This window comes from Xiphophorus couchianus, chromosome 24 (genome assembly GCF_001444195.1).
Source record: "Xiphophorus couchianus chromosome 24, X_couchianus-1.0, whole genome shotgun sequence".
NCBI lineage: Eukaryota > Metazoa > Chordata > Actinopteri > Cyprinodontiformes > Poeciliidae > Xiphophorus > Xiphophorus couchianus.
In genome coordinates, this window is record NC_040251.1 from 9,814,553 (window position 1) to 9,827,976 (window position 13,424).

Sequence of the window (13,424 nt, forward strand, 5' to 3'; positions counted from 1 at the left end):
AATAATTTGTAGAAATATTAGAATAATCACCTACTGAAGCTACAGGAGTTTTAGCAGCACTGTCAACCATTAGCTAGGAATTTAACTCCCATCAGCAAACAAATGTAATTGAGTTGATACAGATTTCATTTGTTTCAATTATGTGACAATTGAAATCACCAAACCAGCATGAAGCTCTACGGAGGAGTTTGATGAACGCTTTAATGTTTTGTACTTTGGAAAGAACCTTTTTGGGACAGAACTTTATCAGAGAATATTCTGGATTTGCTGTTAAAACCTGTCTTATTTTCTCCAACAGTTTCTGATGTGTGTCACTGTAAACTATCAGGATGTCTGCTAAGATAAATAACACCTTTAACCTTCCAGTCCATCTCCTTGTTTTATAGCTTCTTACAGAATATGGTTGTGATATTTAGGATAGTTCATCATTCAAAAACAGAAAATAAAGGAACAATACACACAAACTAAGAACCATTAGTTTAATTAGTGTAAGACAGCATTTCACATGAGAAAGTGGGCTTTTTTTCTGGTTGAAACAATGCTAATCGTGAGTTCCATAGTTTACAAAAGGAGTAAATTTGCTTCTATGTTTGCAGAGAAGCCATCATACGCTGAGCTGAGTAGCAACATTTACATTTTTAAATTCAACAGAGGTTTTGTTATACTTAGGCTGCTGCAAGAATTTACAAGTTAAATGCATGTTTACCAGCCTTTTCAACTTTAAGGCTCATGAACCACAAGCTGATTGTGCAAAAATGGATGCTGTTTGTACACTTAAGGTTATAATAAGCAAGTTTTATTGGAAATTAAGTCATCCCCAGAGCTAGGCGCCTGCCTCACTTGCCAACTGGATTTCACAGCACCTGACCTTGATTACAAACCTGCTCAATCAGGATAAGACCAGATGGATAGACGGGGAGAGGGATATGGATGGAATATTACATATGATGTTTGTGGTTATTTTGCATGTCTTCTGCCATTTATTCAATGTTTGTTTTCTCAGCTGTAATAATTTTATGGTTCTTTATGGTTCTTAAGAACCATAAAATTATTACAGCAATATTTTCAAACATCAGATTTCTTAGCACCTTATAATAAATTCTTTATTTTAGAATCCTTTTTCTTCCTCTAGTCTAGTCAAATTAAATTAATGCCAAAAGTTGATTTGGAATCTCTTTTCAAAATAGCAGCCCATAAACTAACATTTATATCTTAACAAAACTTGCCACTTGTAAGCAAATAAATAAATCCTTCAAATAGACTGTACAACATAATGTTATGCTTGACAAATTATTTACTTCACATTATATAACAAAGCAATAGCACTTAGTAAGTTTTTTATTTTTTTGTTCCAGGAAATTATAATGTAAAATATAGCATTCATTAAGGTTGCTGTTCATTTTGTCTTGACTTGGTTTTCTGAATATAATGGCATGTCAGTTTTGGTCGACTTTAAGACATGGGACAAAAGAAATTGGTGATTATATGAAGAAATTAATTTGAAGTCCTATAAAGTTACAATGTACCTAAAGTGTGACCCAAGCAGCAGAGCTGACTGAACTCATGTCATGTACTTAAGACTATGATCAAACTATGAAAATGTATGAATGGCACTCCTGGATTGGCTGGTTTACATATACAATGCAATATTGTGTTAGGTAGCATTGCCCACAGGTATTTTAGGTTCCAAAGTTACATTTTAAAAAATCTTCAAATTGCTGGGTTTCAGATGACGTAGCACTGATTGTCACCCAATGCAGATGGAGGGCAGGAAGTAAATGCAGCCCATTTATTTCTGTTGATCCAGCATCAACATTGTACAGGACACTTTTTGTCCTGTACAAAAAGTGTACAGTCAGACAATCTACAAAAAGTGTAGACTTTACACAAAAAGAGACATTATCGTTCTCTCTCTAGTAGAGAGAAAGATAAACATTATTTTCATGTTCCAAAGGTAGTTGGTCACAAGGGAGTTAATTTAAAAAAAAATTCAAAAATAGAGGAGAAAAGTGCATCAACAATATACATCTAATAACAGGAGGTGCAGAAACTAACAATGCCAGAGTTTGCAGCACCACTTTTTAACAGGTAATGATCACAATCTTTAAATTGTATTTTCAGATGTTTTATTGGACAGTTACTTAGAAAGCCAAGCATTCATATGTAAGGTAAGATATATTATTTTTATGCCCTGGCGTGGTTGTCCTCAGAGTGCTAATGTTGTTAGCAGCTAGCTCAGTGCCGAGTCTCGGACAGAAAATATAATGTTTATTCAGTGGGACTTTCATGGTAGAAAAAAAAAAGCTAAATAAATTAAATATAACCTACACAGCCATACAGTCATAGTGAGCTGTGACTTTTCCCATACATGGTTCATGTCTGGACAAGAACTACATTCGTGTCCAAACACGAACCATGTATGGACATGGGGGTTTCTGTAAATCGGAGCAAATCGTTGACCTACATTGGACCTGACTCCAGCGTCTTACAATGACTCAACATTAACGTATAACTTCAGCATGAATTTGGGTTTGCAGAAGCTACATAAATTATTTCCCAGGAGATCCAAGCACATAGAAATAACATGGTTTAGTTCGTTGTTAGCGATACTTAAATCAGCACAATTCAATACTGACCCGGCAGAAACAAGTCGACAGCCATTTAATGCTTCTTTTGATTATAAATGCTTGACCCAACTTGAAACTAAATGATTGTATTCTCCAGGCTTTTGAAAGCTTTCTTCTCACTCGTTTATAATATAATATGAGGTCTGCAGCTCCAGTTAGTTACGTGGATCACCTCGATGCTGGGTAAATCCTCAAGATTATAAGAGAACTCTTTTTTTACCGAGATAATACAAATCATATCCTAAATATACACACATTTTTTCGAGATGCCTTGTCTGTTCCAGCCTGCTTAGGGCATTAGCATACTATTGTGATCAATTTTTATTTGGTTTGAACCAGAGAAATCCATTTCCGACCCTCCATCTGAATTTCGCGTGTCATTTGGGTCACGTGTCTGAAATCCAGCAATAGGCAAATTTTCCACAAATAATTTGGATTTACATTCCCCAGTAAAGTCCTCAAATACTGATCCTAGGATGAGATCGGTATTTGCCCTACATTTTTAAAATTGTTGAAATCTTACTACATTCTTATCTGGTCATGATTGTTGATGAACTCAGATATCTGTTAGTCATAAAGTACAAGTTGTCAGTTTCTTAAGTTTCAAGCATCTGGCAGCTTGAGGTGAGTGATTCTTCATTAGCGCCGACAGATTGTCTAAATAGTGTTGAATGTGAAAAGGTTAGTAATTGTTGTGACACTGTTGCAATAATGAGTAGGAGTTGCAAAAACACTGTTGAGGTGGTACACATGTAGTGTACATGGTGTGTAAAAGCTACACTGCTCATGCAATGGAACTTTTTGACATGTATGAAAAATTGATAGCACGCTAGCTCAGCAGTAGCTCATGAAATTCTGTCTGCTTCTGTGTTTAATGGGTGGAAAGGAGATTCTCAATCCTTTTCATGCATGGCCGCATAGCTTCCTACAACACTGAAATTGAAGGAAGTAATAGAAATGTATAAAAGTAGAGAACTTAAACCCCTATTAGCGTGCTAAGAAGTGGCTTAGTTCATTTATGTCTTGAACTGGTTCTAAAATAAGTTACAGCTCCAACAAACTCAGAAACTGAGCATTTTGTGTTACTGATCTAATTAAGATTCATTGCTCTCATGTTCTCATATGTATACATTGGTCATGATAGTTGATACAGCCAACAAATACAGTTTACAACAACAAGAGCAGATGAAACTAAATTCCATAATCGTGGCACAAAAAAATCACAGCATCCTAAGCATATTTCTGCAAATCAAAGTTTGAACAGTGTCTTTTGTTTGTGTAAGTGCTCTTCTCAGGGCTGCTTGAGTGACAGAAACACATGGTAGCGATTAAGAATATTTCAAGTCTTTTTGACCCAACCCTGACTTCTCCCCAGAATGTGAGCATTTTCCAAAGTTACTTCCTTTCCATGTAGTTATGTATTTATTCATGTCATTTTTCAGTCGTTTGGCTGAATCCAGCAGATGAAGCAGCAATGTTTTGATTATACTGTGGCAACACATTATGAAGAAGTCTGCAGACTTACAATTGTCCTTTCTTTTTTCTTGCTTTTTATTTTCTTCTACAGAGGGAAAACGAGAAAGCCGGAGAACGTTGAATATTGCCATCCGCCCACTAGATTTCCCTTTTCCAGCTTCAGATAAACTTTGTCCTCTTTTTCAAGATAAAGTAGAACTCCATTGGTGGCAGCTTCACGAGTCACATCTTTGTCTCCTGCAAAGGCAGAGATGACTGGTTTTCCGTTTAGCATCAAGTTAACCTGAATAATCCACAAGAAAGTAACAATTAATGAATGTGCAGGTAAAAGGATGACAATAAGGTGCAAACAACAAGCACAAAACTGCAACACAGACATTTATTAAAGTTAAGACAGGGTGTGCTGGTAAATATAGATTAATATTCTGTCAGTCTGAACTTTGACTGCATAATCAGGTGAGCTTTTCAAATTGGATGAACTTTCAGGGAAACCGCTCACTTTTGGCTGTTTTGAGACTAAGATACTAGAAGTTGAGGATATGTGAAAAAGTTAAAAATGTTTCCTCAAACCTTTATATATTTGCATCTGAAGAACATGTAAATAAGAAACACAGCCTTGGGAATACCTCCAAGAAGCAAGATGCTTCCCTCTGTGAAGGAGACTTTTGGTTACTTGAACAACAAAGCAACCCAACTTCCTCTCAGTCTAAAATTTGTTTGCTATAATGTGTTGTTTTTCTTCGCATTAAATGATTATTCAAATAAGTATACTTCAATTTATTATGGGACTATTTTTATACATACTTTGATCCTGCTTTTGTAGAGGTATATATTCATTGCCCTTTGTCTAGACCAGTGATTTCCAAACTTTTCAGGCTCTGAGCAACAGAATACTGGTGGAAAAGACCATCATTACCAGTTAATCATACCAGAAGGTCGATTAAACAAGAGTGTTCTGATAACAGAAGCATAATCATGAGCAAAGATATTACTTTTATCTATTTAACGTTGACATATAACATTTACAGCATAAGTGTGCTTTCTATTATCAGAGTGGTGCAGAGGGGTTATGGACTCCACACTTCCTGATTCACAAACCCCAGTGGGGTTCCAACCCCGAATTAGGAAACCAGTGGTCTAGACTACTAAACCAATTTAATGAGATTTAAAGGAGCAGTGGGGCATTGGAAAAGCAAAAATCCAATAAAATTCAAGGTGAATTGCTACCACTATTAAAACTGCTGCAATAAGAATGGGTCCTTCCTGAGCTGACAGAGCTGTCTTGTGACTAATGCCTGGTGAAAAGATTTTTTTTATGCTGGATACCAAAACACATATTCTATTAGTTTTGTTCTGATAGTGCTGTTTGTCTGATTTACCAAAAAATAAGTTCTAATAAATATATCTTTTCAATATATGCTCTGATCTTTTTTCCTCTTGCTTTTTTTAGTTTTACCAAAAACTGCCCAGAGTCCAAACCCTTTGGTGTGATGAATGTATAACATTTTTGATTGTGAATGATTTTATATTTAGGCTTTGTTGTCTGCTCCACTACATTAACATAGTTTTTCAGTTAACCGACTAGCCTTATTTCTTTTCAGTCCCATGAAGGCACTGAAGGGAATATACACAAGACACACTTATCAGCTTAGCTTTTTCAAATCTTTGGCCCAATTAGTGAACTCATAATTATAGAGAAGTCTGCATAAAGAGTTTGTGATGTTGAAAAAAGTGTGCCATCAAATGATTATCAATCTGCAAAATGGCACTTTTTTAGTTAATACAATGCTATGGTGTGTTTCTAGAAGATGTCATTATATCCTGTTCACCTGAACTATGTTCCTTTAGAAGTTGGAAAAATCTAACTCTGATTAATAGGTTCAGTTCAGTGACCCGGCTAAACACATTCATCCGAGTGAAGCTAACAATAATCTAGCCATGGTGAGTTATTGAGGAACCTCAGACTTTTCGAGATGTTTTGACTAATCCTGGCATTTCCACTAGACCACATTTATAAAATAAGTTATTTTTTCCACTTGTCATGGATGCATTATTACCAATTCCATTGAAAGGAAGCATCCTGAAATGAAGGTATCAGATATTTTTGTTTTACTTCTGTATCATTTGTGCTTGCCTTGAGGACAGCATAAAGGACAGGTATAAAATACTAAATTCACCCATTTTTCTCCTAAACAAAATTGCTAAAAGTGATATTTAGAGTACATCTTTTTAAAGTTTTTGATGATTAACAATTTTTAAAGCTGATATAATTGTGTCAGCTAATATTTTTAGAAGAATTACTATAATACATTTAGCCATGTTTACAGAAAATGATGTGTGAACTAAATGAAGACAGTACCTGTATAGTTTGGCTCTGGTACACTTTAATGACGTGGAAGTTAAAACTGTAGACTCCTTTTCTTGGGGAAAGAAAGACAGACTCAAATGTGAAGTAGTTTCCTATATTCACAAGCACCTGGGAGAAAAGGAAAAAGCAAAAACAATATGTATTGTGACAACAGTCCTTATTTATTCAATACTTCAATAAAGTATTATTTCTAATGGCTTTTGTGATTACATAAAGAGAGTTATCAACCATGCTGGATTCTCTGCTGTGAGTGTCCCTGGGGTCAGACACTGAAATGACACAATTTGCCAAACATGTAACTGTTGTTTTAGGTGGATTTAAAAAATGCATTCAAAGGTTTCCAGGGTGGTTTTTTTGGGGCTTTTATGGCCACATCACATTTTCCATTGCCAGCCCCAAACCTGAAATGATCTAGAGGCTTTGTCATGTGGTATTATATACAAAATAATCTACTGACAATAAGAAAGTAGACAAATAAATATTTTTTCAGGCATTTGCATGTTGAAATCTATGTAACCTGAATATGCCTGTCAGCATCTCAGCAGACCATTTACAACCATCTCATGGTGTCAGTAAAAGGTTTTTCTGCACACTACAATCACATTAGAGCCACTAAAGCAAAACGGAAAGAAAAGGTTTGTAGATTTTAATTAATGTAGGCAGCAATTCTCTTTCTACCTGCAGTTTCACACCCTCCTGATTTGCACCTGCTCAAAAACCAATGTAAGCTGAATCAGAACTCTTCACAAATGGGATTCGCTGAATTCACACACCAAATCAATATGCAGAGACGTCAAAAGATCACGGTGTGCAATTCAGACTAGAGGGCAGACGACTGTTTCAGGGATCCCAACACTTGATGCTGCCAATGTACGTGTAAATTTTCTGATTTTTCATGTTTGGGCTCTTCTTTCATGCTCAAAGGAGACTGCAGCAACAGTCCAAGAATGCTAAGGCAATAAGCTGTATCTGCTTCCAGTTATGCCTGTCACCAACCACAGTAGAGCTTTTTAAATTGTCAAGTCTGTTTTGGTGTAGTTTGACATTTCTTGTCGCCACAATTACCTCAAATACTATTTTTTTTGGCCTGAAATCCAATAGGTCTTACGAAAGTGACGCAAAATATGAAAAATACAATATTTATAGAGTATATAATACCTCCATCTCAAGGACTAGAACCAAACTGCACCAAAAAGTAGTCTAGTGAATATTGGTGGTGATAGGAGCAAAATAGATGAAAATTAAAACAAGCCACATGTTGTGCAGCTGACTTCACACAAAAGCTAATCTAGGTAGAAATCATGCATTCTATTCAGATATGTCTGGTTGTTCATGTCATTAATTTGTATATTCAAATAAACAGCATGTATTTTGATCAAAAATCATTTTCCGTCTTTAAAATACAGCAATTGTTACATTGAAATAAACATTCCAATAGTTGCTTTGTCTCTGAGCGTTTGGAAGAAATTCAAAATAAATTAATGGTCTACCATATATTTTTAGCTTACTAAGTGAAATTACTATTACTTAATTTCAATGTAATTGTAAATTAAATAAATATTTGTATAACTGTTCTGAACTTTGTCTGACTTGTGGTTTTGAGTATGTTTTAAGAAATATATTGATATTAGCAAATCCAAGCTAGTTCATAACAGTATTAGTTTAGTATGTTTGTATATACTTTAATTTATAATCTGATCAATATTTACCTTATCTCTGAATGGATTAGATAAAGGGAAGTATCATTTTACTATATTAAGTCATATTCTTCACTTACTGATACAGAAACTCCATTTTGTGGTTTTTCCACTCAAATTACTTTCTTCTAGTTAAATCCGAGTATAGCCTCCAAATGTCAGTACTTGGACTTCCTTGATAATCTGAATGATAACAATAAAGAACATTTCTATAAGTCAATTTTATTACTTCTGTATCAGGTGTATCCACAGCTGATGAGAGAACAACTGCAAACGGATACAAAGTTTGAATTTCTCACATCTGCTGGACTTGATTGTTCCTGCATCTATTTAATGCAAAACAGTTGCAAAAACTCAAGGAGAGTCATTGCTTTGTAATTTTACCCAAAAAGCTATAAACTCAAAAGTGATTTTTAGAGCCAGTAGTGTAGGAGAAACCAAGCAGGAAATGTCATTTTAGGGAATCTGTCTTGTGTGTTTCCACTGTATTTTTCCGGATTCCTGCAGAGACAAGCATCTGCTTGTTATTTTTAAATGCCACAAGAGAATCTAAAAAGTATAAGGTTGAGTTTGTGTTCTAATAATTACAGATAACAGTAAAGAGGCTTTTTGTGATGTAACAGTGAGGACTGTGCCTTTTTTTTGGCTAGAACTAGTTATACATTATGTCCCAGAACAGTTCTAGAATGTAATTTCAGTTTTCATCTTCAATAAAAAAGTATTTGAATCTTTAATCTTATGTTCTCTTATGCGAGGTAAGCCAAAGCATGGTGGGTGATTTCAGGCATCTTTCTTTCAAAACTAGTCATCAAGCTCAAGAAAGTAAACTGTCCGTCTTCTCAGACAGATTGGTTTAGCATTAATTATTCTGTTTTTATTGTCAAAGACTATTTATTCATTCTAAACAAATAAGTAGGTCAACATTCTGTGTAGACACTTATTAGGGAATTGTTACAATGACAGTATAAACACATTAAACATGGGTTAAATTCATTATATCTCAGAGTATGAGTTGCTTGATCTGTGTTCTTCACCTGACATAATTTCATACATGTACAGAAGTAAACATATCGCAAACCGTGTTTTTGCTTTTGCCTACTTCTTTCAGTAGGCATGAAGTTGGGAACAATAGGCTATTTAAAATGTTCTTCTTGGAAAAACATGTAAATAATGCCCATTTAGACATTAATTTACTACAGCAGCATGCATTAAATAGAGTATTTACCCAAATTGTCTCTTCATCATTTGATTTATTGTTTCATATCATTTTTTTTAAATATATGCTACGGGGTTTCAAAGGTCTGTCTATATCTCCATCAGGGAATGTTAAGTATCTGGTTTCATCCCTCACTGAAGCAACTGGGTGAAATAAATGTAAACAGAGTATTGTATTTATTTATTGATATAGAATAGTTTAATTATACATATGGTTTGAGTGTTTTATGAGTATTGAATAACTATAGTTAAATAAAAATACATAACTACAAAGACATTTTTTTTTTCTTAAATTGTTTATGCATATGTCAGGTTACCATGGTAACATGTCTGCTATGTTGTCAAATGAGCTGAGTCATAAACTTTTTAAAAGTTTTAAAAGCTATAGACGTGATCATTTCATCCAGATGGAGACTGTAATATGCTTTGGCGCCATTTATGGGTCTTGACAGTAGAAAGAAGTTGGCATAGCATCACTTGCTCCCCAAGGGCAAATGCTAAATGAATGGCTAATAACATGGATAGCCCTCTGTTGTGACTCCACGTTGTAGGAATCAACAAGTCACATGAAATTAGGTCCAGGATTACATAAATGCTTCGCTCTTTTGCTTTGGCTCCACACTAATGGGATCACAGAATTTTAGCAAATGTTTTATTGAACTCTGAGTCACAGCATATCAATTTTGAACATATGTATGGTGGTGAAACATATATCCATGATGTCTCCCGTAACCCAAATGGTCAATAGGAAAGCCACCACATCTAGACGATTGGACTGATTTTTTCTTCTATGCAGTCCCATTCTGTTTAGAAAACTTCAAAATACTATATGATTTCATCCACAATGCGCAGCAACATCCTTATCTGTCCAAGTCTTAGATCAATCAAGTAGGAAAACTTGATTAACTCCTGTGTCCTAGCCTCATTATTCATGCACTGAAAGCATACTACCGCCACCTTCTGGATGAAATTTCACGTTTATTATATACAATATAATTATTATGTTATAACATGATAGTGTTTAAAAAATGTTTTCTTTGTGACAGCAAGATGCTTCCATAGGATGTACTTCCAGTGAGATAATGATGAAATGAAGTTTGGCCATTTGTGGTTTTGTTACAAAACCACAGCAGAACCTTCACCATGTATGATGAGATTCTGTAAAGGGAAATCCAGAAGCTACAACAATAAACATAAAGTCACAGTAAGTTTCTTTTGAAAAATAAACTTGCAGGTTGCTGGTTTTAATTTAAGTTCTTAGATTAAAACCTGAAATCTAAGAATTTCGACAACTTGTCTGTCTGCTGCTCTCTTCCTTGAATTAGTGTTTATGGACATATTTAGATGTTTATTTGGTTGTTAACAAAGTGGCTGCATGTGCTTCAGTAACACATACACATAAAACATACAAGTCATTTGTAATTTCCATTGAAACGTTACCATTTCCATAATTATATCTCAAATGCACAGTGTAACAAACAAAATAAGCCCTGTTTTTATTTAATGTCCAATCTAATTGCTAATCCTGAATACATTTCTATTTAGAAATATGTAAATAATTTGCTTACTATCATGTGGTGCACAATAAATCCAAAAGCATTAAAAAATTGCCTTTATTTTTTAAAGAAAATCTGTCCTTTAAGTTAAACAATTGATAAGCATTAAAAACTATAAATTGTATGAAAAGTTCCAATTTTGGGGCCCCTTGCTGGCGGGAGGAGGGCCCTAAGCTGCAGCTTTGTTCGCGCATGCCTTGAACCGGCTCTGGGTGAGCGTTACGCGTACATGGCGCTGATGGTTGGAAGCACAAGTGTGTGGGCTCATACAGGACACAAGATCCGGTTACTTTCGGATCTGAGTGCGGGCAACCACACAATCTGCGTGTCAGCTGCAACCACCGTCAAACGAAACTCCAGGGTGTAGCTGCATTAAAACCTTCAATGATATTTTAATGCTCTGCATCACGTCAGAGACAAGTTTTACTACTAAGAAAAAGCCAAAGGAGTAAAACTGTATTGAAAACATATTGACAGAATATTAAAACTTAAAACACATTTTTAATTACATTAATTATCAGAACAATAAAAAGGGTTTAACCTGATCGAAGTAGATTATTCTTGTTTTGTTGCTCATTTCTGACGGCTCGTGATTGTTGCTCCGGACTGCAGAAAAAGCCACCTTGGAGTTGGCGGCGCGCACGGAGATGCCGAGCGGAGAGGACGAGGACCTCCAGTCCGTGGCCGGGTTGGAGTCGCACACCACCAGGCATTTTCCTTCCAGGACGACCGGCTCCGTATCATTCTGAGCTCTCGCCACCTCGGAGATCATCGTCCAGCTGAGCAGCAGTATGAGCGAGTTCACCATGGCGCTCCTGTTTCTGTTGTAATAGCTCCGATTTGAAGACAGGAAGAGACCTTTTCCTGCGCGCCGAGAGTTCTCTCCACCGGTCTTCACCGCCGCAGACGCGTCTGTCGCTGTGAGATTCTCTTACTGGACCCAAAAAAGAGCCATAATCGAGCGAAACATCAGTGACAATGAATCCTTATTATACCTAAATCACGTTCCGCAGAAACAAGAGAAACAAAGATTTTATCATTTTCAGTTAGAATTCACTCAGGAATCGTGGATGAGACCATAGTGGACCACCGTGGAAGCAGGATGAAAAATGGTTCCAGTGAAATCAATCGATGAACCGTCCATAGCCCTCACTCATACTCCGAATAACGCATCTGGTAACAGCTGCTCCCGCAGTGACGTTCCGCCTTTGTGCGCGCTCAGACTTCCACTTTACGCACACTCGTGTGGCACAAGAATAATTAACTATCTGTCCGTAAATATCCCAAATCTTACACTACATTTTCTCATTCTCTTCAAAGTTAATTTGATCTTCACAATCTCAAAGTACACTCTGATCCGCTGACAGTAATAAGAACATGCATTGGATGAAGAATGAGAAAAAAAACATAATCTTCGAGGAAATTGTTCCCAGGTAATTTTCACTTTCTGTCTCTGCTTTGGGAGCCTGAGTGCAATAAAGAACATCTCATCAAAACATCTGCATCTGTCCAGATCTGTCCAGACTAGGATTCTAGTTTCAATGTAATACTGTGATTCTTAGTCTCACTGTGTGCAGCTGGACTGGACATTTTTCAAAGTTAGTGCGTTGATCTGTGGATTTTCAAAGTAGTCAGTGAAGGAACCTTCATGGTTCCTGACATGACAGAATCTGTCAAATTATGAATATCTTCAAAAGACAGAACTTTTCATAAGTTGAAAGAATCTCTCTCCTGTTTTAAACTTGATTTCTTGCATTGTAAAATCAAATGTATATAAGTCTAATTAGTCAAAAGCCAGTCAATAAACTAAAATAAGTGTTCAGCTCATTTGGCATTTAAAGTCTGTAGATCTTTATTCACTGTTAGTTCGAGAGTTAGTTTCAATCTAAACAGTGGTAAATTTGAGTTCAGATATTTTTTCAAAGACATTATATCAACTGTTCCTGCTGAATGTTTTAAGCAGTATTGTTAGAAAATGTTCCAAAAATCACTGTCAAACATTGCTAGGATGTATGGTAGATTGTGTTCAGTTTTGGCAGAATTAGATCAAGGTACAAGCTGGACACATTGTTCTTTGTTGTCATACTGGGACAACAAAGAACCACACAGGACAGAGAACCTAATGCTGTGAGACGGAAATACAAACATGTCTAATATCTTAATAATTATTCAGTCACAGGGCCGCATGGTAGAATGTAATGCAGTTCTTACCTTCGTTGCTGTGCTAAAGAAGTGGCTTTGACTGTGGATGGATGGATGGATGGATCATATCATTGATAACATCTTGAACATTTTGTGGTGAATACATTATAGTATTTCAGATTGTTGGAGTGAAGAACAATCCAACACATCTGAGGTTGCATTTCATTTTCAGATTAAAAGTGTAAAAATAATCTCTTTTTGGGGAGTTTAGTAAATGCAGCAGTGATAAGGGTTTCTTCTCCTTCAGGTAATTCCTTATTTCAGTAAACAGTCAACATTGAAG

The 13,424-nt window shown here is 35.8% G+C and overlaps 1 protein-coding gene across 1 annotated transcript; it reads right to left on the reverse strand.

The window, feature by feature from the left end:
- Positions 1–465: 465 nt before the first annotated feature.
- Positions 466–12,321, reverse strand: cbln4 (cerebellin 4 precursor). Its single transcript, XM_028011745.1, has 3 exons — positions 11,481–12,321; positions 6,463–6,579; positions 466–4,386 (listed from the first exon to the last, which is right to left on the reverse strand). Exons 1-3 carry the CDS (start codon positions 11,745–11,747, stop codon positions 4,189–4,191), a joined length of 582 nt encoding a protein of 193 aa, XP_027867546.1. The 5' UTR covers positions 11,748–12,321; the 3' UTR covers positions 466–4,188.
- Positions 12,322–13,424: the final 1,103 nt, after the last annotated feature.